This window comes from Bradysia coprophila (assembly GCF_014529535.1).
Source record: "Bradysia coprophila strain Holo2 chromosome X unlocalized genomic scaffold, BU_Bcop_v1 contig_173, whole genome shotgun sequence".
In the NCBI taxonomy this organism is placed as follows: Eukaryota; Metazoa; Arthropoda; class Insecta; order Diptera; family Sciaridae; genus Bradysia; species Bradysia coprophila.
The window spans coordinates 4,914,258-4,940,802 of NW_023503302.1; the positions used below are offsets into that span (position 1 = coordinate 4,914,258).

A 26,545-nucleotide genomic window follows, 5' to 3' on the forward strand; every position below is an offset into this window, starting at 1 on the left:
ATTATTATTTTTATAATTTCCGGATAACGATAAGCTCTGATGTTGTTTTTCAAACCAAATTCCTAGCATCCATAGATATAGATTATAATTGAACTGTGGACTTAAAGAGAATTTTGATAGAAAAATACGGACAAAAGTACTATTTCACACTTTTATATGACGGGAAGTTCCTAGTAAAAAAAAATAATAAAATTTTGGCTTTTTCAAGCAGCCACACACCTCAATTCGATTAATTGAAGGAAAAGCCCCATCATATTTTATTATTGTAATTTACAATCTCGTGGCAATAAAATTAGTATCTCAATTTTCAATTAAACAATTGAATTCCATTTCTTTAATGTTGTTAGCTGCTACACAAGTCTCTTTCAATTTTCGTATCAGAATCAGTATCACAGTTTTCAATTAAAAATCTTTTGCTTCAACGCAAATAATTACAGCCAATTTGGCAAAAATTTAATAATACAAAGGTATGTGTGGTACATTGTAAGTGTTTGTATCGTTGTATTTACCAGATAATTATATTAAAGAAAAAATTCCAAGTTAAGTGTTAATAAACTCATATAAAGTATACATATACCACAGAGTCGTGTTCCTTTTATTTTTTCAATCGTTTTCGTAGAATCATAACAAGACGATAACGAAACCAAACAACTAAACTTGATAAAATGAGTTAGTGAATTTAAATAATGAATTCTGGGGTCCGTTCCATAATTATTTTTTGGTAGAGCTCCGGTTCTAACAGTATTTCAATGTTCTATTGCGTCGCGTCAGTCAAATTTATCTTCAATTTTCCAATCCAAAATTAAAATAAATTTTTCATTAAATGATAGAATTTCTACTAAGGCTCTGATCGAATCAAATGCCATTGTAAGACTGAGACGATGGATTTTGTTTCACTGTTTTATTTAGTTTGAGAGCGAACAATTTCACTTTTAAATCTCGTTTGGCTTTTAGTCTTGAGGATTTCTTGTAACAAGTGATGTGCTTTTAATTTCAATGTAACAGTCACTCTGTTGTTGTTAGATCGAAGGATCAAGGTAGGACACAAGATTTTGTCAGCTGTGATAAAAAACAATTCTTTACAGGTTCAGTTAGAAAATAAAAGGTAGAAAATCGTCTCAATCAAAATCTGATGCAAAATCTTTTACTTCATTTGTTTTAACATTTACGCCAGATTTGAAAAATCATTTATCGGATTCCATAGCCAGTTTGTTTTTGTTGATGCTTTCGATAACTGAAAGTTAGACGTTAGTTAGCCATTTTTGAAAGATTGAAATTTATACTTTAGATGAATCTTAATGTTAGAAACTTATTAATCTGTTATAAGCAACGACAAAAACAAGCGATGAGCTCTGACTAATGTTGTCGTATATATTATATAGCAAAACGAAAAATAAAACAAACCAGTGAATAAAGACGAACATAAAGTCTTTGCCGAATAGACTCGCACGAAATATGGGTTTGAAACCAGATTAGTTAAACCGTCTCATTTGAACAACTGTTTTTTTTCTGCAATGTCCCAGCCCGACCCTAAAACACAACCCAGATCACAGATCATTGAAGATCACTCACTAAAATGCACACAACCGCTAAATAACAGCTTTTTAGTAATCCTGTAGACGGATCTCAAAATATCATTTCACGTATCATCATTCCAATACATGAAAGTCACTTCTACTGATGGCATGCGATGTCTCTAATTATATTTCTGTTTTCTATCATTGGTTCTGAAGCGATTTTGCTGGACTCGTCAAAACGTCAAGCACCGAAGCTGACTTTGAAAACGTAGTTGCGTATTTCGGTTGTCACATTTGAACATTCATGTGTTACGTATTGTGGTGGTGTACGTGGAATGTGAATAACTTACTAGTGGGACGGAAGTTAAACCCTCACCACGTATGTTAAACGTATACATTGGATGTTTGTCCTAAACAATGAATTTGCATCATATTGATATTTTCTCAACAAGGCTCGGTACGAAAAATTTAGAAAATTGATCTTCGGCTCAGCCACATCTGAATAGTTTAGGTATATGGTTTATTAGTAGAGTGTCACGCGATTCAAGATGGCGCATACATTTAACGAATACATTTTTGTTCTTGTTAGGTTCGCCCGTTATTCCAACTTGTATGTATAGTAGGTTGGATCGATTTTAAAATTTCAATTTGAATCCCAAAAGCACATAGTGTTCCATAGCCGGTCGAGTCCCCTGATAATTTTTTCGATTTTTTTTTTTAAATTTTAAGTTTTTAGGTGTTGGCAGAGCAATTTTTGAACAGAGCATTTTATACGTTTAAAGAATGTACTTTTCATTAATGTTTCAGCCTGAGGCAACTCAAGTCAAGAATTTTTGACTACGCTATTAGCATCTGATATGAATACACAAATGTCATTTCAGTTCAATTGATTGCATTTATTACAAAAATTAAATATAAAATTTTAAACAAAATCCTTACAATAATACTGCACGAGTGTATAATTGGATGTAAGTTCATTTCACTAGCTACACTAACACTATCGGTCCATAATGTTCAATGTTTCTTCGAAATCAAACCATTTTTCTTCAGTTGTCGCAGAGCGCATTTGGCCGCTGTACACTTGGCGATACGATAGTTTCGACCAATGCCACGATATGTTCCCTTTCCAAATACCTCCACAGTTACACGAACTCGCCGACCGTCGGCTAGCTTCTCAGGTTTACTGCAAAGGAAAAATTACAAAATTTGTGGAGTTTTCGTCTAATGTTGACATTTCGCATCATTTCGAATTCATTCGTCGAAATTATTTTCGCATAAAGTGGTGACATTCATGAAAATGAAGTTCAATGTTGTCTTGACAATGAAAAAGACGTAACAGCAGCATTCGTTTTGGAAATTTCATTGTCACTGTCCAATAGAACGACAATTTTACAAATTTCTTTTATTCACTGTATCTGTATCAAACTCAATTAGGGTGAAAGTTGGGTATCGAGCGAGGGGTGTCGCACTTCTTAGAAACAGATCAAGTTTCTACCGTAATTTTAGCGTTCTAACATTTTTAATATTTTCTCGGAATTTTCATGGACCGAATGCCTTCAAAGCATATGCTGCGACTGCTATCGTCGTCTGTAGTGATCATCCACTTTTAAGACACAGTGAAAAAACGAGAGAGGCCGCGTTGTAGGTACAGGAAATATATGGACTAGAGAGATTGAGTTCAAAGCTACGAAAATATGTACACAAGCCTCTGCACGAACGAAAAATATTTCTCAGACAGAAACAATGGTCTACAAACAGACATCGGATGACGACTCACAGGATTTTTTTTCGAATTATTGGGACAGCCAGTTGACATTGTCCTTACAAAAATTTTAATTTTCAAATTGAATGTGATTTTCGGGACCAATTTTGACATTCTACATCAATCGCTAGTCTGACCCATTCGCATCACTACAAAACCCTACCTGAATTTCGCTGTTTCCGGCTCCAATTCCAACAATTCACGAATTGGTGATTTTGGCACAGAATTGCTGAACTGGTCGATTTCCGGCCTCATCATGTTACTGTAAACCTGTAACATTTCCAGAATTTTAAATTGAGAATTTCTTGTGATTGATCACAACAACAACACTGACCATCCAAACTGTGTCCAACGACATGTTTGAATCGAGGAAAATAGCACCAGCCACCGATTCAAAAACATCGCCCAACGCTTTTGGCACCTCAACATCTTCAGCTTCATCACATTCCTCTTCGGATATCAGGTAAAACTGGAAACGACATCGCGAAATTCAAATCTTTTCTCTGTCAATCCATGCATTTCCAAACACACTTTACCTCTTCGCTAATGCTGTGACCGTTTTCATGTTGAATACGTACAAACCGATCGATGACATCATTCAAACCAGGCGACAAATGTTTGAAATATTTGTGGAACCCATGCCGTACAGCCAACGAAGCAAATATCGTATTGTTCACTAGTGCCGATCGCAAATCGGTAAGAGCTCCGGGGGAATGTTGACGAGGATCTTCATACAAGTGTCGCGTAATTAAGTAATCTGTTGAACGTAAGACAAGAGTTCACTTGCGTGTTCGATGATTTAGTGAAGCATTTGACTTACCCAGTACAGCATCGCCCAGAAACTCCAACCTCTGGTAACAATCAGTAAGTCGATTCGGTGTGTACGAGGCATGAGTCATGGCCTGCAACAGATATGAGCGATCTTGGAAATGATAGCCGATAATGTCTTCGAAAACACAATAGCCATCCAATAGTTGTTCTAAGGTCTCGTGTGGATTGGGCGAATGCATTAGTAACGGTGATTTCGGTGCCGTCCAGTGGCCATAACAAGTTTGATATTTAACGCCATCTCTCTCAAATGGTTCGGTGCTGCCACAAATTCGTTCATTCATTTGGTCGTATTCAACTTCATAGGAAGGTAGAACGCGTATGCCAAGCCATGCCATAAATAGCAGCGCACCACGTAGTCCACATTCGATAAGATATGCTCCGATTAAAGCTTCGACACAATCGGCCACAGACTTGTCGGGAATGCTGTGCTGTGTCACAAGATTATAGGGAATGAAACATGGGAAATTGTCCATAATGTTTGATTGCATCGGTTGCGACGGTGTTTCATCCATTTCCGTATCACTTGTATCATCTAGAAGACCGAGTGCTTCGGCCTTTTGTTTGACTAGTTTACAGATCTCTTCGCTGTTCAACTCTTTAATGTTTGGTAAATCGGCCAAATTCCAATGGCATGCCGGAATTTTAGCCTCAATCAACGCCTTCTCCAATTCCTTCGGTACATAGTAGCACGGTGGCAGCCAATTATCGTGCGGTTCAAATTTGGTTGCTATCATACTCTCGCCAAACATTTTTCTACGTCCCAAACGGTACAAATTCAGATTGGACACTTGTTTCGATCGCAAATGACTGAGTTTGCCTTCATGAACATTCTCGTATGTGCAGTACAGATATGTGGTGATGGCATACTTGAGAAACGAATCTCCGATCGTTTCAAGACGTTCCAAATTGATGCCGTCGTTGGCATTCGACATTGTCAACGCCTGCAATATAATGCTAGGACTAGGACCGGGATGTCCATTCAAATTGGGCTGACGATCGAAACTGAATTCATCCTTACTGACAGCGTGTAACGGTGATGGCGGTGGCGTGGCCGATCCGAGTGTGTTTCGCTTTCGTTGCAACGCTTTGCATTTGAAATACTCGTGATAGTCCAGCGAAAGAATCTTCCGTTCTCCTTGGATTTTCAGGCAATTGAAATCATTGAACCGATCGAATATGTCGCCAGTACCTTCGATCTCATACGTTTCGGAACCATTGTTCTCGAAGTAAATTCTGTGCAGATCGTACAGTTCGTCCAAGGACATTGGATCGTTTTCGCATTTTTCCCTTAGCTTTCGGTGATTCTTTAGCCAGCCCGGTTCCATAAACGGAACCAATTCGACCAATTTGCTGAAGTCAACGTCTTCCTGGGTTTTCTTCAACTTTGTTCGCTTATTATCGATCTCTAGCGTCTTGTCGAATTTGACGAGCATTCCCGATGTCCGAATCTTCTGTTGAAAACTGTCGATCGATTCGTTGTAACATTTTTCATAGTTTTGAATGTTCGCAACGAATTCCGCGTCATCAACGAACAGATCGAAGCCGCTGCCAATGTTTTTAGAATTTTGATACGACTTTTCGTTCGCATTGTATATGTTGATGATCTCCAATTGACGCTGACGCTTCTGAATTTCCTCTTCCGATTCAATGGCTTCCGCCAGATTTTCCGACTTGAAATCGATTTTCAGATCATCTTCATCACTTTTCTCACTCAAAATGTCGTAATCTTCGTCGGACAGACATTCCGAATCTGAATGATAATAATTGTCGATGATGTTTGTGGTGCCGGGGCTCCAGGACGTTGGTGAACCGTAACGGATGTTCGCTGGAAAGGAATAAATTTTGAGGATTTTTTCTCTCATTTCAATAGTCAAGTGAACCCACTTTTGTTCGACGAACAGAGATCAATGTTTGGCGGAAAATTCCCAGTCCATTCATCGTCACTTGTCAATCCATCGTTGCTGATATTGGCAGCCATTTCGTTAGACCATGTACCAATTTCCAAAACGTTTTCTGACTAAAATGACGAATTAAATTTGAACGAATGGATTGGCAAACTGGAACATTTGAAGTGGTTCGACTTACCTTCAACTTTTCATCGGCTTCTTCCAGAATATCGTTTGCCGTTTTGCTAGCTGGTTCCTCTACACTGTCCCCATTCACAGCAACCACGGGTTCCTCATGTCCTTTATCAATCGCCATTTTCGCCGTCTGTGCAGCCATTTTAGCCTCGTACGACTTCTTCAAAACTTCCGCCAGACTCCAACCAAAGTCCAACATGGGCCATTCGAAAGAATCTTCCATCAGCATTTTCATTCCCAATCCCAAATCCACCGACACTTGTCGACGAATCTCGTCCGCTAATAGCAGAGCATTGATGCGATACAAAATGCACGGCAAACAAACGGCTGCACGCCATAACGACGCCGGAAATGGATGAATTGTACATAGTTCGGGAACCAGAATTTGCTTCTGCTCCAAATTTTCCCTTTTCGCACGTTTCGTTTCTTCGGAACTGGTTGGCAGTGCGACTCCTTTCCGGTTAACATATCTCGGAGTCAGAAAGTTCAACCGTGCACTGGTGTGATCGACGTCGAGTAACGGTTGCTTGGCATTCTGAATAGTTATGTCGTACTTCCGAAAATAGTACTCCTGGAATGTCTTGTAACATTCACCGGGGAACGAACTTTGCGGCGACAGGTGATAGCAAATTTCGGCCACATAGAAATATTGTGGTTGATCTTGGTTGCGATACCATGGCATGACGACAGCGTCTCGAAATTTATTCGCATCGAATTCCTGGGTCTGACGGATGTCATCGGAAATGGATTCGGGCATTTTGTTGAAATTATTCGAAATTAAATTAAGGAACTGCCAGTCAACGTTCACATCGTTGTTCTGGGTTATTGTAGGAACTATGTAGAAACTGTTGTCAACCGCTTCGGCGTCGAACAGCATCAGGTATTTCTGCAGTCGTAGCACATGGGTGAAGGTATAATTTATGAAAATGTTGATGCGACTGAGTTGCTCGTCGGTTAGTTCGACATTTGTTTTTGCCAACTCCAACGACACTTTTACTTCACCCGACCGTGTGAATATGGGAAACGAACTAATTTTTGGTATTTCTTTTAAGGTCAACACGCCAAAGCCCTGAACCGATTCTTCTGGTGGGTAGATTCTTCGGCCACGGGTATTTTGCTCTTCTGGTATAGGGCATTGAAGCGTCATTTTTATGTGGTACAAATACGCCAGTTTCCCGACCTTGGGACGGCAATCCGAAAACACAGACGCAATCTAAAGGAGGAAAATTTCTTTGAAACTAAATTCGATCGGACGAAAGTCTCAGACTCACCCTTTTATAGTAATATTGCCGTCTCTTGGTTGTGCCCGGCCGTGGCTCGGTGTTTTCATGTAAAATGTCTTCATCCGTTTTGGCCAATTCAAAGTTTTCCCAGTCAGGTTCTGACGCCAGAAATCCTTCTTTTCCAATGGGCTGCAAATTGTCGTCCAACTCACCGGACTGATGTAACAGGCGACACGTTATCAATGCAGCTATACGTCTGGCCAACACTCGTGACGGCATTGGAAGACCCTGAAAATATGCGGGGATTGGAGAGTGGGACAACTTCACTGGATGACTTGTAGAGAGCGGCAGATGTAAAGGCAGTGGATGGCATAAAAGCGGACAAAGATGAAGAGGGCTACTCACCAAAATATCCTGTTTTATGGGCGAATTGATTGGAAGCCGTATTGTGTATTGGAACATTTCGATACCGTTTCGGTTAGTTTTTGCACAGCGCCACAATGGCGTCAATTTGGTGAATGTATCGCTGGGCAATTTGGCACAATATTTATTAACCAGCGCAATGGCCGTTGATAAATTTACGGAGGCACTAGTCGGATCGTCATGGATCGGTCGATACGATTGAATGCAACAATTAAATTGATCGGCGATGTCGAAATCATCGTCACGTGGTTCACGGTTTTCGCAATTCTTGATCAGCATCTGAAAAAGAAAATGCAAAACCAAATGAGTTTGGTGATCAGGAGTGTTGCAGCCTGTTTTCACAGGGGACTCCAACCTTTTCGATTTCCATGTACTGTGCTAACTTCTCGATTATTTCGTAGGTACGGCTTCTCATGTTGAGCAATTTGGTTTTGTAATGTTCATCGTAATCATTTTCCTCTACGGTCTCATCGGAATCGTCGACGCACCTGTATTTCTTGTATAAATTCGAAATTTCAGAGAAAACACTCTCGTTCGTTGTTTTAGTGTCACAACTGGTCGTTTCGACAGTGTCGCCCTCAGTAGTCTCACTATCATTACCGTCCTCTTTACCGTTTTCGTCCTCAGAATCGCTACTCCTTTTGAAAACCTCCAGCAAATTTTCACTCGGTCGACAAACAATTCGATGACTCACAGTCGAAATAGTTTCCAACGATTCGTCACCGTCCCGGTTAAATGTCGGTCCAACCATAATGATGTGATATGCGTTGGACGCAGCCTTACCCTTACACTGTACATAGCTTCGATACGTAGTCGGTGGATCCCATCGGATAACCAAATTACATTTCGGCAAATCGATTCCCTCTTCCAGCACCGACGTGCCAATGAGAAAATTGCATTCGTGCATTCGGAACCGTTTCAGAACTTCTTCCTGTTTGCGATGCTCCAGTTCGGCTTCCTTTGTTTCGGTAATGGGATCAGCGATTCGATCAACGGTAAATTGAACGCAGAGAAAATCCAGGCTCGGATCGTGTTTAGACATTTCGCACAGTAAATTGAAGAGAATTTTTGCTAGCAATTTGGAATTGCAAAAGAGCAAACCACACAGCGCATCTGGATCGTGCCAATATTGACGTTGCCGTGGTCGAGGATTTTGTCGATATTTAGGGCGAGATTTTTGAGGTGACGGTAGAGGCTTCGAAGTCGGTGGATTAGATGTTCCTTTGATGTAAGAAGTCAGACCGCTTTTGATTTCCTCTGCTTCGGGAACACGCATATTTTGTACCGTTTCCTGCAGGTCTTCAATGACCTTTTCCGTTTTAGCAAAGTCCAGCTGATTCAATGCATCCACTTCCTTCTGTTGATTTGTAATCGCAGCCTTGGCTTCCGGTTTAAACGAGCGCATGATCTCGAAAAGTTTCAAAACCTTGGGACTGGAATACGTTTCGATCTTTTCCTTTTCACTTTCAAATTTCCGAAACACCGACTCACAATATCCTCGTATCTGAATGAACGTTGTCGAAACCATACCCAACAACAGAAAATGCCTCTCGTACGGAGTTTTCACTTTACGTTTTTCAATGCGACTAATCAAATTCGCAGCAGCTCTGTCCGCACACCAAGGACCCAATTCGTCCAGTACCTGTAGATATTCATCGAGAAATTCGAGCGGTTCGATTTTCGGATCGGGAATACCTTTGATCTCGTCTTGGAACTGATCGCGATAGATTTCCGTCGGATCGAATCGGTGTTGTTTGAGAAAGGTTTTTCGCGTTAAAATCAGCTCCCGAAGTAATTCCGTTAATTTACATTCGGTCGGCGGTGCGTATTGTAAGACTAACTCAATTGGTTTGGAACAGTACCGTAATACCGTTACGATATCACTAGCCGACTCCGACTTGCATTGCAGAAACTTTTCCAAATATTCCAATTCACCACTGAGATGTGCCGGCTGACATCCTGGACTGTGTAGTGGACCAGCTAGGGCTAAAACTTTCGGCTTAACGGCACTATCCGAATAGTAAGTGAAGATTTCGTGCAGTTCATCCTTTCCCAAACGTTTATGGCAGTTTTCGATGATCATGAAATTGATGTCCTCGAATTGGATGTACGAACATATCAGTGCGTTCAGGCAATCGTCCGGATTCATAATGAGTACATGATACTCATTGATCTTCTCCCAGTCGACATCCTGCCGGCTGCTTTTATTTACATTCAACACTTTCAAATCGGTCAGATGGAACAACAGATTATACGTGGACTCTCCGTCATAGCTGATGAACAGTGAGGTTTTCTTGTTCGTTTTCCGACGTAGCTCGTATGCTTTCTCATGCAGTAATTTCAGTGCAATGAATTCTTTCGACGAATTGTGACCGAGACAGATGATTATGTTTTTCTCTTTGGCTGCAGCAGCCAATTCCACCTGATAGTCACGAGGTGTAAAGGCCGTTGTATGTACATTGTCGGACCAGTGATGGGACATCGACATTTTGATTGATATTATTTGGTAAGACGAGTTTGTACCACTGTAGCATTGGCCGATTCAATTGATCGGATCTATTGCATGATTTTGTACATTTATTAATTTACGGTCAGACCATTCGTGAAACACTGAAAGGTCGGTTACTGACAAAATATGAGCAAAAATCCGATTAACAATACCATCGGCACGTTTAACTAAACGATAAAGTATCCTCCGATTAAATTTGTTTACCAAATGAGAGTGTAAATGTCACTGCCATCAAGTTCACTCTTCTTCTTCTATTTCTCTGTACAGCTGTTATGTACATATGGTCCAGTCTGTAAACATTGGGGAAGTTTACACTTACAGCATTGTATTGCATAATGCATTATCACAGGATTATCACAGTTCCGTTTTCGGGAGAGGACATAAAATGAAAAATTGGGCAAGATCACTAAACGTATCTTTGATAACTCAGGAACTACTGAACCAATTTTGATTTATACTTTCTTTTTCCCTGAAAGGTAGTAAAAAATTATGAATTTTGAGCTCGACATGATGGACATGAAGTCAACTTGGCTCGGAAGGTATTGTCGGAAAATAACTTGTCTGGATGTTCAAACCTAATTGTATCTGAATAATTAGTCGGGAAACAGCGACTTTCATAATTTATTTTGACAAATCAGCTTATTTTAAGAAAATAATTCTTCTACAACATATGATAAAAACACATTTTCTATTTTTAAAGTTGAAATGAAAATCTACAAAACTCACATCAAATTGACACAACAATCGGCAATGTTATAACATGGCTCCGATGTGCCTTTGTTATTGTTTATGTGTGTTAGTAAATGAAATCTTACAGCCTCCTGACAGTCTCTTGACAGTCTTTTTGAATATTTAAAAATATTGAGAAGAACGTCGTACAAAATTATTAAAATGCTTTTTAAATATATTTGAATTATCGTAAAATAAATTCTGTAAACGCAGAATTGTCCTATTTTGTGTAAAGAATGTAAATAAATTATAAAATATTGTCTGTTTCCCGACTAATTGCTGAAGACTAAAGTCTTCCGCGCTGTTGTTGCTGTATCCGGTGAACTAAACTTTTAACATATTTTGTTTCAATATGTTCAAATTAAGAAATTAACATACACTAACAGTTACTGATAGTGAGATTGATCAAGACTTTGCGTGGAAAGGTCAATGTATCATCGCCATGACGAAGCGTACATGTATTTGATAGCTAAGTATATGTTTTGAAGCTGATCTCACTGACCTTTTAGTAAGTAATCCATATTATTATAATCAGTGGGAAATTCCGATTCGCAATGTTTGATTGAAGAAAAAAAGGTTTTACCAAGGCAGCTTTCTAGCAATATCACTCCAATTGTTTACAAAATTTGGAGGCTAAAAGTCAGTGTCCGCTTGTAAATTTCATTATTTTAGAAGTGTATGAATACAGTGTAATGAAATTTACAAGCGGAAACTGTACGATTTTTGGCCTCCTAATTTTGTAAACAATTGGTTTGATATAGTGACATTGCTAGAGAGCTGCCTTGGTTTTACGAAAAAAATAAAATATTCCTGGACAAAGCAGACAAAGACGTAAATCATTATCAGTAGGTGTAGTAACGTCAGTGAAAAAAGAGCATCAATATATTTGGTAATTTTATATTATTATAAACTATTCCGTGTCCACACTTTGATAAATTGTTGAGAATGCTTACTTAGTGCTTATACTGTTTAAACGTTACCATGCACGTGCAATTAAAGCCCGCATAAATACATACAAGATGTATGTTATGTGTGGAACAGCTGGACAAAAATTTGGTTGACATTACCTGTATCAAGTTTTGATGTGTTTGTAAATAAGTCTATACATAACTACTTTGAATTTGTATTGTGTCGAGGTAACAGCTTATTATGACGCCATGAATAATTATTATCCCATTAATTAGTGATGAGAATGAAAAATGATGGCAAGGTCGTCACTAAATCTGTCAATATAATCTCGTGTCAGACAAATCCACATGAAATTTGTGTAGCGCTTTGGTAACATCCTTATACCAAGCCTTATGTTCACTCAAGTTTCATAAATTGAGTAGCAGTAGTATGTTTGATCTTGAACGATGTACACCACGGCAGAGTAAAATAAACCAGGCAGTAGCGATTCATTTTTGAAACGTCAAATAACGGACTTCATACACTGTATGAAAATGAACTCAAATCAACACTGACATGCACGGTGTCCCTTAACAAAATAAAGTTTTTCTGAAGGCTACCCAAAAAATGACTTCTGATCCGAGGGCTAGGACCTAAAACGAGTTCAAAACCGCTTTGTACAGTCTACAACTAGATCCCTCCCCATAGTCGACTTGTGAAAAAGCGACATTTCCCATACATTTTCCAAGGCTGTATACTTTGGGGAGGTCACGCAGATGCAGATACGCGGGTTACACACCACGTTTCATACAAAAAATTCACCACGCCATACAATTCAATTTTGGTGAATTTGTTTGTATCGAAAAGGTGTGTTTCCGCGTATCTAATAAAATGGCGATCTGTGTGACCTGGCCAAAGTATACAGCCTTGACATTTTCAAGATTCTTCAGAAAATGATGGAACAGAACTGCTGCCTCCCGGCCTTTTCTTTATTTTTTATCGACATTTTTTTAAACGACGTTATTCTGAGCAAAAAATTGTTCTGCGGCATATCTCTAAAAATTTTAATTCTTTTTATAAAGCTAATTCCATGTACTAAATTGCACTAAAACAAGGCATCAGAACAGTCGGAGCGTTTGCTGCGACTTAGCCCCGTACGACCCGTAATCCTATTTCGTCCATAACCATAATACGTCCGTAGCCGTAATACGCCCGGAACCCTAATACGTCTACAACCCTCTAATGCGTCTGTTACCAAAATGCAAGTCAAATTTACTGAAAGTGTTCATTTTTAAAATTGCGCATAGCGCAATTACGAAAGCCCGTACGAAGTACCTCTCAAATAAAACCAACAATTTACGACATTATTTTAGAAACCCAAAATTTTTTGCCAACCTTCCATTGGGTATTCAATTACCTCTCAAATGAAACAAAAACTAGCAAAATCGGTTGAGATTTACTCGATTTATGTGCAAAAAGCACTTAGGGCCAAGTAGCGGCCTTAGTCCAAGGGCCCAAATTTGAAACTTTTTTGCCATCATTCTATTCGGCATTCAATTATCTCTCAAATGAAACAAACTCTAGCAAAATCGGATGAGATTTATTCGATTTATGTGCAAAAAACACTTAGGGCCGAGTAACGACCTTTGAGCCCTCCCAACAAGCCCACGTTGCATCTTACCCAAAAACAATGTTCAGCAACTTTGTTCTACTCGTCAATACCTTTCATTTGATATATCAGAAGCAGCTATTGCGTGCGTATTTCGGTAGATATCGTCGAAAGACTGGAAAACACCTATAGGGCCCTAGCTCTGGAAGGCCCGACCCTACCATGCCCATTTTCGAACTTGACCTTACTTTTGTCGATACCAATCAGGGAAAAAAAGAATTTTCAAAAAAGGTTGTGATTTACTCAAGCTAGAGGGGTCAGACGGACGGACGGACGGACGGACGGACGGATGGACGGACGGACATTTTTTTTATTGCGGATTCGTCATCTATTAACATAACCAAATGCTTTGCCCTTACTGTCTGCTTCCAATTCGACGTGTTACAAACGGCATATTAATCTTATAAGCCCCCAGTACTTCGTACGGGGCTAAAAATTTAAAATTTTTGAAAATGCCGTAGAACAATTTTTTGCTGAGAATAACGTCGCTTAGCGATCCTTTTAGGTCCTAGCACTCGGATCAGAAGTTATTTTTTGGGTAATCTTCAGAAAAACTTTACTTTTTGTTAAGGGGCACCGTGCATAAATAAAAAAAAAATCGCAAAAAATATAGGGCTACTAGATTATTCAGGTCTTAAGTCAAATCAGCGCTCCTGTCTGGTTAACTTTACTCTGTCGTGCCTCACTTTCCTCACTCAGATATTATTTGCATACTTCGGATAAAGGGTTGTTAATGAGGTCTCTAAACAAACAAATCAAAAATAGTGTATCTAGCTACGGGCCTGTTACTATTTGCTAGTGATGCTGTACTTTATGCACCCAAGATGAAGAAAGCATTGCTCTTAATGAACAACAAAGAAAAACATTGACATTTGAGGGCCCAGGAAATGACTGTTGTCTTTAATAAATATTATAATTATATTCAATTAAAGCTTGCTCGACATTCAAATAATAGTTTTCTAACGTCTGAAATTTGTTTACTTCAAATTATTTTAAACTTGAATCTGATAAGAGTTCTGATTACAAATTTGAACTGAATCATTATAATTATTGATTTACCCGATAAAGCACATACCTACCAAATGTAAATTGTAAAAGGCACCACACAAAATTATGTTCTAGTTTGCATTCAGTTAATGAGAAGAATGGCTGCGATTAATTTCGTTTATTTTGTAACGACAGCATTACTGCTATACGTTCATGAAGTGAATAGTATTTTGCCTCCTAGTCTTAAAATTGATGCTAGTGAAGCCCCGTTTATGGTCTATGTGCGTAATCAACGTCACTACTGCGGCGGCGTAATTCTACACGAAAGGTAAGTTGTGCGTTTACCATTTGTCTTCGGATTCACCTCAAAATGTCAACACATTTTCAGAATTGTGCTAACAGCCAACCATTGCCTTGCCAAAAATACTATGACGGTTGCAGCCGGTCGAAGCGTTAAATATTCTAATGATGGCAATGTGCAGACAGTGGTCGTTGAAAAGACTTTACCACACGAAGAATATTCATTAGATCCAAACGGAATTCAAGCATACAATGATGTGGGACTCCTCCTACTCGCGACTCCACTATCATTCAATAAATACGTCCAGCCCATTGAACTGACCAGTGAAGTCAACTTTAACGAGTCAGCTACTCTTTACGGATGGGGTTCGACCGATGCTTTCGTAAACTCTCCGTCTTTTTATTTGCGCGCTAGAAATATCTCTCTAATTGAACATGATTTATGCGTGGAATTGTTGAACAAAGCGGTCACTAAGTGTACGAAACAAGAATATGAAATTTGTGGTGAAAAAAGTGCATGCAACGGGGACTCGGGCAGTCCAATTTCGCAGAAAGTGAATAATGTGACAAAGTTGATTGGCATAGTGTCGTGGCTGGCTGACGATAATATCAGTTGTGATACGTCGCCAGCAGTCTTCGAAAGTATTGGACATTTTTCGCAGTGGATAAAGGACGGTATGCGAGCTTTGCTGAAGGGAAACTCTACAGAGAATCAAGACGATAATGAAAATGTTGTGCATGTGTCTTGATACGTTATATTTTATTTAGAGATAAGAAGTGAATTATGTCGCAGGTCGTGAATATACCGTTATCGTTACTACTGTAAACATAGAACTTTTGAATAAAATTTTGGTAAAAAAAATCGAACGAAAAAACTCGTTAATCGGTGAGGTCAGGGCCGGCTGTATACACACATATTATATATGGCCCATACCGTGTCTTACAGCTTCATTCTTAGATGAGAGACAGACCGAGACCATATACCGTTAAGTGCCTCGCGTCTCTTCTAATATCCTTTGATAAATTCTGTTTTCTGCAGAGTTAGCATAAAATCACAGAACTAAAAACCTGAAGACCTTAAGTTATATATCGAAAGCCTGCATATTAATTTCTCTCTTTGAAATCTATGCCAGATATTACACAAACCGATACGCGAAACCTTTATCCAATGACTATGGGGGATTCTTTGAAAAAAAAACAGCCTACCGAAATCGGACCGATTTTTTAATGAAATCATTTTTATGTGCAGGAATTGAACGCTAGAGTCTAAAATCACTTTCAACATTTTTTTCCGGCCGCTATGTCGTCAGTGGTGGTGACCGAAATCTGAAAATTACAATTATCTTACCTGTTTTTCTCCCACAGTTGACGAGGCACAAGTAACAATTCTGTCCCGTTCCACGCCTGTGAGGTATCATTAGAAAGACGTTTTTCTTATATCGAAAGTTATTTTAGCAAAGCTACATCACCATCCCAAGTTCAACTATTTCAGAATAAAATCTTCATTTTGCAAAGTGATGTTGCTCACTGTAGATGCCATCGACATCCCCCCAACCCATGATTTCATTTAAAAAAATCGGTCCGATTTTTTTTGGCTGTTTTTCAAAAGAATCCCTCCCATGTTTGAAATGAAATTCTTAAAAATGAGCCCTGCAAGGTATACGTGTGACCTTGACATAAATATTATAATATTATGACGCGATCATAGTGTCGCCAAAATGAAAACAAATCTTTTCGAGATTAACTAACATTATAATATATTGTTGCAATGTGATGTGAGGAGAATTGAAAACATTCCGATGTTCGTCGTTTTAAATTTGATTTACGTTAGCGCAAAAAATGTAGTCAAAATAAATTATTGAAAATGTGATTTGCAACAAAGTATAAAAATCTGTGTGGTTTCACAACATTTCGTGACCTCATCTACAGTCCTTCTTTTCTCTCCGAACCAATTTCCTAGATATTTAAAAAGAAGAGTGATTCGCCGTTTTCAATGGCATTTAAATATTCAATAAGAGCCTCGTATTTCATATACACATTAGCCCTCACAACACTAATAGATATCGACCAAACAAATATTTCTAATTCCAGACAATATGGTTGCGTTTCTATGTTTTAGTCGACAAACTGTGTCGCTAGTTCAATGAAATTAAAACGATTCTACTTAAGATATTATCCCCCAGGTAAATTTGAATGGCTGTTACGTTGGGTTTGTATTCTGTATGTAGATCGTCGATCAATTTATTCGATTCTGTTTGCAGGAATTGGGCTTTGTTATGAAGACCATAATTATAAAGAAAAAACCGAAATGATTGACCTCTTAACGCTCACATCCAGGTAAGGAATTTGATCAGATAAGTAAAATTGTCGTCTAACGAATTTGGTATACAAATTTAGCTCAAAACTTGACCCAATAGTTGAGGATATTCTGAAGAACCAAGTCATGCTGCACACGGACATCATTCCTAAGCTGAAAGAATCGCTAATGAAACTCCAGAATAAATTAAAGGAACCAACGAAAACCAATTTTTATCACTTCAAAACGCTAAAGGATCACCTGTTGCCACTGACAAATGTTACTTTCGATAAAACTGGAAGTAGGTAAAATCACACAGACTTTACCGATCATTTTTGGTGACAAAATTTCTTACCAACGAGGCGTAATATCCCTTCAGGTTTATAACTGGCAGCTATGACCGAACATGCCGCATTTGGAATATCGATACCGGTGCCGAAGTAATGAGCTTAACCGGACACGAAAATGCAGTATTTTCTGTCAATTTCAACAGTCCCAAATGCGACCGGATCGTCACAGGCTCGTTTGATAAAACGGCCAAAGTGTGGAATCCAGTCACCGGTAATTGTATGCAAACCTACTATGGTCATACGGCTGAAGTGGTTGCCACGGAATTCAATCCATCCAACTCTGATGTGATTGCAACAGCTTCGATGGACAATACAGCGAGGGTATATCATGTGGAAACTGGTACATCAAAAGACTGTGTAATGTGTGTAATCTCTTTAAAACAAATGTGATTGCATTTGTAGGCCAGGAGACACACCTATTGAATGACCATTACGGTGAAGTAATATCGGCCCATTTCAACAAGGATGGCCATTTATTGTTGACCGGATCGTTTGATAACAACGCTTTTATTTGGGATTTACGCTCTAGAGAGTAAGTAGCTGATTTGTTTGAGCGAGGGGCTGTATCCGGATTGATTGGGATTGAATTTACTTTGTGGCATTACTGTCCTAACATTTTAAATAGAAATAAAACCCTTAGAATTGTCATGGAGCTACGTGGTCACACAGCCGAACTAAGTAATTGCATTTGGAATTTCGAATGTTCCATGGTGGCTACAAGTTCATTGGACACAACAGCAAGAGTCTGGGATCTTCGAAATTTGCATTGCATGCATGCAATCACAGGTCACAAAGACGAAGTTCTAGACATTTGTTATGATTATCCTGGCAAACGGTTAGCTACAGCTAGCAGTGATTGTACCGCTAAAATTTGGGACATATCCGGTGCATTTGATCTTATATCTGTGATGGGTGGACATTTAGATGAAGTCTCAAAGGTTTTAAAATGGATATGCATGTGAACCGGTTCAGTGAAAGTGTATTTTCGATTTTTTTTTAGATTTGCTTCAGTCCAACGGGAAATGTATTGATTTCTGCGTCTGCCGATAAGACATCAAGACTATGGAATACAGAAAACGGACAATGTTTGCAGATTTTGCAGGGACACACTGCGGACGTGTTCGCTTGTGCTATTAATTATTCTGGAGATGCGGTCGTCACAGTTTCGAAAGACAATACATGCAAAATTTGGAGATGATACGAATGGTTTTCGGGCAGTTTCGGAGATTGAGCTTGAAGGAGCTGTTATTCGAACTCGAACAGTTTTTATTAAAAGAGAAATTTTCGTATGATATGCTAGCATTGAGTTAATTCCCTCTGGGCACAGGACAGTACTGACTCGAGCCCTTTGGGTGTTGTATGAATAAAATGTATAAAAAAATATTCAAAAAGCCCTTCGGGCATCTTATCTTCGCACTGCTCCGAAGGCTAAATCAAATGGGCACTGCTACTGGCTCTGATTTTTTCTCGTTACGATAAGAGTAATATTTTCGTCGTGTGAGTAAGGCACACAATACATTCATACAAAATTGGAGGCTGTTTGAAGTCTGAAATCAGTCTTGAATAAACCCTCAGTATAAACAGATAAAAGAGGCCGAGTCAAAATATACCAAATCACTGCGGGATCTCGGTATAACCAAGGTTCTGAAAGATCCGCGGCTGGGCAAGATGATTTTTCCTGCATTCGCTTTCTATGTAACACTTATCCGTAGATATTCTAATAGTCCGTTGCCAATTCGCAACGTTAAAAATATCGAAAATCCTATTTTTCAATCAGAACCTTGGGTATAACGAGAACACGTATTTAAAATTACATTCATACGTGTCACCCGCATAAGATATGTGTATGTGATTGCATTCTATCAAAATGTAGGTTTTTCAAGAAGAATAAACAGCTGATGCGATTGTCAATACATACAGTCCAGTACGTACATTCGCCTCCGCAATGAACGACTCGGAAGTGATATACAATTTACTCTTCGCATTAATCACGTACTGCATTATCTATCCGCCGCTGGAATTTATCGAAATCGGTTTGACTGTCGACAAACTATTAAAGAATCTCTTAGGAAATGAAGAAATCGAATTCATTCAATACCATCAGCGTCGGTGTGCATTAACACTGGTCGTCCACTGCTTTATACCGTTTACGTACACAACGTTGTACTTTTTGAATTTCGATAATGTTTGGGTGGACGATGAAGACAGTCCCATCAAGTACATGATGTGGAATTCCTTCTTCGTCACCTCACTGGCGATGCCATTAGTTGGACTGTGCGTGGCATTTTTCTGGTACATCAATGACTGGAGCAACCATCCAATAACAAAAACACTTAGAAAGTATTGCAATAACGACAACAACTGGCATTCGGTTGCTACATCGGTAAATGATGAATATCGACGGTAAGATTGAAGAGCCGTTTTGTGGTGTGTAAAACTAAATTTTTGTGTCTTCCAGAGACACCAAAAACATTTCTCGGACAAGTTCTATTGCAACGGTCATTGCAACCGAAAATTGGATACTGAAGAGCACTCCGTACCGTTTACAAATTGCACATCAAAGTGATACAGCGTTGATTGCCGTTAAGGTTGGTATATTCTTACCGTCTTACCATTAACCGCTCATTTTCACTATTTACCTTCATTAGAGTGACACGCACCCAATAGCACAAGACACATCCGATTTCGTTCAATACGTTAACATTTTGGTGAAACCAACACGAACCGGCGTCAAAGAATTCTCCATTCGCATTAACGCACTGGACTTCAAGCACTTACAGGACAGAATTGATCGACCAATAACGATACTTGCCGGTGTCAATTTCAATCGCTCCGTAATCGATCGGTTCATTGAAGTATTCCGCGCACAAATTGCCTTAAATCCGGTGTACCGAACCGAACAGGTATCAGACGTGTGTTTTGCCTGCATGCAGGTCGAGCCAAACATTAAAATCCAAAAGCAATGCCTTGACGTGGATGCCGATGGTGTCGTTGTACCGAATTCGTCACGTTGCGAAAACTGCTACTGTACACCAATGTGGTGCGTAGACTGCATGGCCAAGTGGTTTGCGTCCCGGCAAAATCAACACGAGAAAGAAGTGTGGCTGCAGCAAAAATGCACTTGTCCCATGTGTCGAGCACCGTTTTGTATACTGGACGTGTGCTTTGTGGAACGACAAAATGTAAGGTGAAAAAAATAAAAAATAAATATTTGACAATGTACCAGCGCTTCTCTTTGTTGATTTGCTACATAAAGTACTGGGGGTATCATACTTCAATGACGTCACGTTTTTTCGCTACTGTCATCATACAGTCGGAGGCAGTGTAATTTCAACATGAATTTGCTTCAGCTGTTTTCCAGCTGATCCATCCGCACAAACAATCAAAACTGTTTTTACGGGTTTACCACTATCACGAGTGCGTGTAGCAGCTTCGACCAGCTTTTTATAAACAGCTTTGTATGTGTGGATATACTGAAAAACAGGTGAAGCAAATTCATGCTGAAACTTCACCTCCTCTGACTGTAGTGAAATAGATGGCACTTTTTTGAAGCATTAGTGTGTCCACCTCAAATACACACCCTAAAAAGACTGTTATGATCAGAGCGAGAAAACCGAAGACTAGTTATTATAACAACTTGCCTTGGGGTACTTGTCAAAGTATTTGCTTCTCTTTCATCGTAACACTCCATGGGAAGATAGTACATGCTATTGACTTTAGTAAGTACCAAGCCCACTTGTCGAACGGATTAATGATTCAAATCTGGTTAACAGCACTGAAAAACATTACGAAATTTATAAACGACTTCCTAAGTCTTGTTTGTTACACTCTTGTAATTCAATGCAAGGAGGAAGGCAGAAAGGCCACAAAAAAATCACCGTCAGTCCGAGAAGTGCATATGTTAGTCGATTTTGAGCAAAAAAATCACTGAAAAGTTATCGCAACTGTGGGTGTAAAACGTACAATTTTAGATCTTTTCAAGGTAAATACACACTTCTGTGTGAAGTGTCGTCAATTCAAAGACAATTAGTGTCAAGCACAGAAAATGATAGACTGACGATACGAAGCATTGAAAAACTTGTGTGAAAAACAGTTGACTAAGTTATGAGATAGAGCCTTGGAGTAAGCGTTAGTTGAGGCTGTCGAGTATAGAATGCAAGATGTGGCTTGTTTGTAATTACATACTCATTGTACGGACTTTCATTTATTTGGAACGAGATGAAAACATAAAAGTATTGAAAACTGCAAAATGTTCTTAAGAGATTGCGTAAGATGCGGTCTCCAGCTACACAATAGTCTCCTCAGACTCAACTGACATTTCTAATTAAATTTTTGAATTTTTCCGCGCCAAATCACACGTCAACAACCAAAAGAAAACTCGTACGACCGAAAAATTCCAACCCTGAAACCGTATTGCGTAGACAGTGCAACACAACCCTAAACGAATTGTTTTTGATGATCATCAAACTGTCAAGGAAGCGAAATATTTTCATATAATTTTTCTGGTGTAATATTTTGTTATCGCTTTGAAGACGCGCAGTTCCCAATGATTAAATAGTCAAACTGTTTAAATATTTAGTTAGACACATCATCTGCTCGCATTGACTTACGGCGAATGCAATGCAAATCAATTCCACAAATTGATTGGAAGTGAAGTCAAGCAACAAAATCGAGAAAATAAACTGTAATTCGTACGGGTCATTGCGAAAATAAAATCTCTCTCGTTGCAATAAAAATGAATAATTATTCTGAGGACGGAGCACAGAACAACCGAATGGAGAGACAAACGGATGAGGGCCGTTGCTGTTGGGTTTGTTTTGCGACAAACGACGATGACGAATTGGCGGAATGGGTCAGTCGAAATTTTTATTTGAAATAATTTTTTCTGCTTTCGATTTTCTCTTTATCGAATCCATTTCTTTCACACCTCAGGTACAACCGTGCAAATGTAGTGGGACGGCTAGATGGGTGCACCAGCAATGCCTACAGCGATGGGTCGATGAAAAACAGAAAGGGAATTCATTTCGACGCGTTAATTGTCCACAATGTCAAACAGAATACATAATCGTGTTCCCAGCTATGGGAACGTTGATCGGAGTGCTGGAAGGAATTGATACCATGGTCAAAAGATTGAGTCCATTCCTTGCGGCCAGTGTCATGGTCGGATCACTGTACTGGACAGCGGTGACCTATGGTGCTGTCACCGTGTTACAAGTGATTGGACATAAGGAAGGATTGCAAATGATGGAAAATTCGGACGCACTTGTTTTGCTAATTGGATTACCGGCAATACCTGTGGCTTTGATTATGGGCCGTATGATTCGGTGGGATGATATGATCCTCAGATTTATACAAAATCGGTCTGGAAGCGCTCGAAAGTTTCCGCTGTTAAGTCTGGTGCTACCGTTTCCGTGAGTAGAATTTCCATTCTCCGTTCTAGTTTAAGCCAATTGAAAATCTGCGAACGGATGTTCCTCTCGAAGAGTTGAGCAATCATAATTTTGGAGGAACTGTACCGCTAATGCCTCCTCGAAAAATTGTAGTTTCCGAAGAGTTCTAGCTCTCGAAGGAATTTAAGGAATTTTCGCGAAATTAATCAAGTTACCTTTCCATAATGATGAGCCCTGAAACATTTTTTTTTTCAATTATCCACAGTGAGGAGAACACGGACGATACTGTTCCCAACCAAAATGTTGCTATCCTATCAGATCAACTATCTGGAACGAGAATCTTCTGCGGTGCATTGCTTTTGCCAACATTTTCGGCAATATTCGGTCGGCTCTTCTTCGAATCAATACAAAATAACGTGCACAGAACGCTAATCGGCGGACTGACGTTCATTGTCATCAAGGGAGCCTTCAAAATCTACTTCAAGCAAAAGCAATTCGTGCGCCGGCGGCAACGAAAAATTCTGGATTACACCGATGATAATTTGAGTCGCTTTTCGCAGCGAGATAATCGACCTGCTGCACGTCAACTGGCTGCTGTCGGACAATTTCTGTAGATAGGATTTTTAGTGGAAATAATTGAGTTTGGTGAAATTTTTAACGCTTTTAACCATCACATCATGCCGAATTGATTGATAGAAAGTTCGGACATTTCACTTTTCTCCCGGTCGGTTTCTAATTGATATCTTTTTTTTTGTTGTCGTTTCGGTTCGATTTGGATAATTACAATTTGATGCGTTCACATGTACAATACAAAATGAAATCAAAATAAAATTATGAAAAAAAATGAATCAATTTGTTGAATTAAGGCTATTCGACTCACTGGACTGATGATGAGAAACGGTTGTATTTGTAATTTAGAAATGGCAGACATAACGCAACCGACTCATTAAATCTATTACTTCAGTAGTGTGAAATATATCACTACGTTTGTTCCGAAATCTTTTACTTCATTTGCTTTAGCATTTCAATATGACAGTATTTGAGCCGAGCTTCAGGAACCAGTTGGTTCAACTTTCAGCACTTTGTATGTAGAAAATTTCAAAAAAGTATCGCTTGCCGCTTCTCTACTCTACTTTGTAAGTGTTTATGACTAGAGGAATAACCGAATAGCCATCAATATGGGTTCAAATGCTTCTTGAGAGACTAAGCTAACAAATACATCGAAGAGACAAATCATTTTCAGGGACGAAATGTTTTGCAAATGTAAACATTTTGGCGATCTGAATGTAACTTATTTATTCAAAGCGAAAAAAAAGACTGCTCGCATACGGCGCAGTCAGTAAAAAACGATCTTTTCAATTAACAAATATTACAATAAATAAAAATCATCCGCTCTATTACTTCCTAAAGTTCCAAGAATATATGCCGCATTGCCTCTGTGTATAGCAATAGAAATTTTCTGCAACAGATAATCTTTGGAACGTGGCTCCCCTGATGCTCTCTTCATCAACGATCCCAACTTGTCAATAAATTTCTTTGTTTCTGGACCCATGCAACCTAATGATTCAAAGGCAAGGGGGGTAAATAAATAGTTTTCTTTAAGACGTATACAATGATTATGCTTAAATCTCTCCGCTTTATCTGCAATAGACCCTGCTTTCTTAGAGGATTCACTGATGTATGAAGGAGCCAAAGTATCACGTATTGTTACATCCCATAAAAGTGATTTTCCATGACTCCACGGAACTACTGTCATACCATCAGGTCCTTTACCGTCGTCTCTAGAAATACCAGGTGGTTGCAAAATATTGGGAAACACCTGCAGAGGAAAATGCGATACCTTCAATAATTTTCGATCATTTTTCCACAACTTTATATTTTTCTGGATCTTTTTGAAAGAACCTCTAAAACAAGCTGTTGTAGTATAAGGTTACGTATAGGGTTACTGGGTTATGTCGAAAGCAACCAACGTCATTCTGGATTATTGCCTGTCCCATGTGAAAGTTGTCTATCACAAAGGTATTCACTAAATTTACCAAAAATATTCTTCGTGTAATGATTCATTTTCGCAGGGGCAAACTGATATGTAAACGTCAACTTTCGCATAGGACACACAATAAACTTTTTAAGCTTTGTTGAACTGTCTTTCGTCGCTGTCTTCAACACGAACTTTCGATATAAAGTGTGACGGGTAAAATATGATATTCATAAAAGGCTACTTGTTCCAGTTGCTACCACATACTTTATCGTGCCTACACTGCATCAGGGCACTTTTTTAGAAAACATTTTCTACGATTTTCTAAAAGTTGCAAAATTTTGTTAAAACATTTCTGTAAATTCCACAAAATTTTAAAATTTCAACAATTTGCGCAACTTGTAGAAATTGAAGAAATATTTCTTGAAAACTCTAAAATTTCTATTAAAAAAAATCGAATTCTGCCCCGTTCAAACGAAACGTTCAGAATGCTGAACGAGTTTCACTGCAATCTTCTAATAAGAATCATGCATTAGGTAAACTAAGAGAACCAGAAAATGTCATTAGCGAGGTCAATGGTTTCTTTAAAGAAAGCGAGAGTGTTGTCGTGGTACAAACAGACTGTTCAATAAACTTTTAATACTTAACAAAATATTGACCGATTCCGTGATATCTTTTCGATAATTTCGATAAAAAAGATGACGAACTCTTTGTCCATTGTTTCGATCTGCGAGATAATTGAGGCCAACTTATCACAGCGTGAAAAGTGAGAAGTTTCTTAGTGGTATGAACTTGTCTTACAAGTGTAAGTCGAATCGAATTTATGAGACACTGTCCGATTGTGTTATCTGAAATCCAGATACGCAAATGCTGGCGCGTTGTTCAGGCACTGATAGAAATTAAGTTTCATTACACATGTCATTTTGCCTACAACTTTGGCTCTCTACTCTACGTTGTAAAATGTAGCAGTGTGTAGTCATTTACCTCCACTCTAGACCTACGCCTGCTAGAATCCTAATGCTAAGAAGCAAAATTGCGCCAGAAATATTTTCAGATTAGGGAAAGACATTAGGTAGCGAACCGTGGTCTCGCTCGGGTGATCCGGGCTCTTGCAATCTAATTTCGAGCAAATGCAAGGGATGCTATAGAACTTAACTTTGCTTCAGAAATGCGGCGAATGAGTTGAGAATTGCAATCCTCTCCTCCTGCTCCCAAGACGGTAAGTTTAGTTACGGCTGCAGTCAAATCGGTTCTGCATTTTGAAACAAAATCGTGTCGCAGCGAGTAACCATTTTTGTACCACAACAGCCTCTGAGTCTATCCAATTGCCAATAATTTCAAATTCAAATCGCAATGGCAGACTGTGAGGCTTCCATTTTATCCTAGGTTCACATTGAACACATTGAGGTATCTTTCTGTGGTAATTTCGTCACTCTCGTCAAATAAACTGGCACACAAACATAAAATTCTTATTCTCAACAGCAGCAAGGGGACATCCATAAAGGAAGTACACAATTCAGTGTTACCGTACAGGTCAAATAAATCATTGATCATTCACTTCACAAATATGAATTTCTGACCGACTTCCGCAAATACCCCCACCAACAACACTGGA

The 26,545-nt window shown here is 39.0% G+C and overlaps 5 protein-coding genes across 7 annotated transcripts; 4 read left to right on the plus strand and 1 right to left on the minus strand.

Moving 5' to 3' along the window:
* The first annotated feature begins 112 nt into the window (after window positions 1-112).
* LOC119068286 (dynein assembly factor with WDR repeat domains 1) lies at window positions 113-18,926 on the plus strand. 2 transcript variants are annotated; one of them, XM_037171822.1, is made up of 8 exons: window positions 113-467; window positions 17,011-17,102; window positions 17,181-17,256; window positions 17,317-17,520; window positions 17,595-17,905; window positions 17,968-18,097; window positions 18,206-18,503; window positions 18,566-18,926. In XM_037171822.1, the coding sequence occupies exons 2-8, from the start codon at window positions 17,063-17,065 to the stop codon at window positions 18,761-18,763; spliced, it is 1,257 nt and encodes a 418-aa protein (XP_037027717.1). In that variant the 5' UTR covers window positions 113-467; window positions 17,011-17,062; the 3' UTR covers window positions 18,764-18,926. The 2 variants fall into 2 exon arrangements, with proteins under 2 accessions (XP_037027717.1, XP_037027718.1); XM_037171823.1 differs by lacking the exon at window positions 113-467 and adding an exon at window positions 11,857-11,964.
* Window positions 2,393-10,570, minus strand: LOC119068285 (endoribonuclease Dcr-1). 2 transcript variants are annotated; one of them, XM_037171821.1, is made up of 10 exons: window positions 8,193-10,570; window positions 7,820-8,116; window positions 7,463-7,702; window positions 6,196-7,404; window positions 5,995-6,127; window positions 4,100-5,935; window positions 3,816-4,036; window positions 3,614-3,748; window positions 3,443-3,549; window positions 2,393-2,700 (listed from the first exon to the last, which is right to left on the minus strand). In XM_037171821.1, the coding sequence occupies exons 1-10, from the start codon at window positions 10,323-10,325 to the stop codon at window positions 2,532-2,534; spliced, it is 6,480 nt and encodes a 2,159-aa protein (XP_037027716.1). In that variant the 5' UTR covers window positions 10,326-10,570; the 3' UTR covers window positions 2,393-2,531. The 2 variants fall into 2 exon arrangements, with proteins under 2 accessions (XP_037027716.1, XP_037027715.1); XM_037171820.1 differs by having other exon boundaries at window positions 7,463-8,116.
* Window positions 14,554-15,774, plus strand: LOC119068287 (mite allergen Der p 3-like). Its single transcript, XM_037171824.1, has 2 exons — window positions 14,554-14,947; window positions 15,008-15,774. Exons 1-2 carry the CDS (start codon window positions 14,769-14,771, stop codon window positions 15,666-15,668), a joined length of 840 nt encoding a protein of 279 aa, XP_037027719.1. The 5' UTR covers window positions 14,554-14,768; the 3' UTR covers window positions 15,669-15,774.
* A 517-nt stretch (window positions 18,927-19,443) lies between the features above and the next one.
* LOC119068288 (E3 ubiquitin-protein ligase TM129) lies at window positions 19,444-20,792 on the plus strand. The gene is made up of 3 exons (XM_037171825.1): window positions 19,444-19,968; window positions 20,024-20,153; window positions 20,214-20,792. Exons 1-3 carry the CDS (start codon window positions 19,511-19,513, stop codon window positions 20,754-20,756), a joined length of 1,131 nt encoding a protein of 376 aa, XP_037027720.1. The 5' UTR covers window positions 19,444-19,510; the 3' UTR covers window positions 20,757-20,792.
* A 1,188-nt stretch (window positions 20,793-21,980) lies between these two features.
* On the plus strand, window positions 21,981-23,800 carry LOC119068289 (E3 ubiquitin-protein ligase MARCHF5). The gene is made up of 3 exons (XM_037171826.1): window positions 21,981-22,417; window positions 22,498-22,976; window positions 23,221-23,800. Exons 1-3 carry the CDS (start codon window positions 22,301-22,303, stop codon window positions 23,567-23,569), a joined length of 945 nt encoding a protein of 314 aa, XP_037027721.1. The 5' UTR covers window positions 21,981-22,300; the 3' UTR covers window positions 23,570-23,800.
* Window positions 23,801-26,545: the final 2,745 nt, after the last annotated feature.

Bases quoted from the DNA above. Each gene is read 5' to 3' on its own strand.
- LOC119068285 (XM_037171820.1), bottom strand. From the start codon at position 10,325: ATGTCGATGTCCCATCACTGGTCCGACAATGTACATACAACGGCCTTT. The intron at 8,117-8,192 runs GTTGGAGTCCCC...TTTCTTTTTCAG, and splicing joins AGTACATGGAAATCGAAAAG to ATGCTGATCAAGAATTGCGA. The intron at 7,405-7,462 runs GTGAGTCTGAGA...TTCCTCCTTTAG, and splicing joins GGCAATATTACTATAAAAGG to ATTGCGTCTGTGTTTTCGGA.
- LOC119068287 (XM_037171824.1), top strand. From the start codon at position 14,769: ATGAGAAGAATGGCTGCGATTAATTTCGTTTATTTTGTAACGACAGCA. The intron at 14,948-15,007 runs GTAAGTTGTGCG...ACACATTTTCAG, and splicing joins GGCGTAATTCTACACGAAAG to AATTGTGCTAACAGCCAACC.
- LOC119068286 (XM_037171822.1), top strand. From the start codon at position 17,063: ATGAAATTAAAACGATTCTACTTAAGATATTATCCCCCAG. The intron at 17,521-17,594 runs GTAAAATCACAC...ATATCCCTTCAG, and splicing joins TTCGATAAAACTGGAAGTAG to GTTTATAACTGGCAGCTATG. The intron at 17,906-17,967 runs GTACATCAAAAG...TTGCATTTGTAG, and splicing joins GGTATATCATGTGGAAACTG to GCCAGGAGACACACCTATTG.
- LOC119068288 (XM_037171825.1), top strand. From the start codon at position 19,511: ATGAACGACTCGGAAGTGATATACAATTTACTCTTCGCATTAATCACG. The intron at 19,969-20,023 runs GTAAGATTGAAG...TGTGTCTTCCAG, and splicing joins GTAAATGATGAATATCGACG to AGACACCAAAAACATTTCTC. The intron at 20,154-20,213 runs GTTGGTATATTC...TACCTTCATTAG, and splicing joins CAGCGTTGATTGCCGTTAAG to AGTGACACGCACCCAATAGC.
- LOC119068289 (XM_037171826.1), top strand. From the start codon at position 22,301: ATGAATAATTATTCTGAGGACGGAGCACAGAACAACCGAATGGAGAGA. The intron at 22,418-22,497 runs GTCAGTCGAAAT...TTCACACCTCAG, and splicing joins ATGACGAATTGGCGGAATGG to GTACAACCGTGCAAATGTAG. The intron at 22,977-23,220 runs GTGAGTAGAATT...AATTATCCACAG, and splicing joins AGTCTGGTGCTACCGTTTCC to TGAGGAGAACACGGACGATA.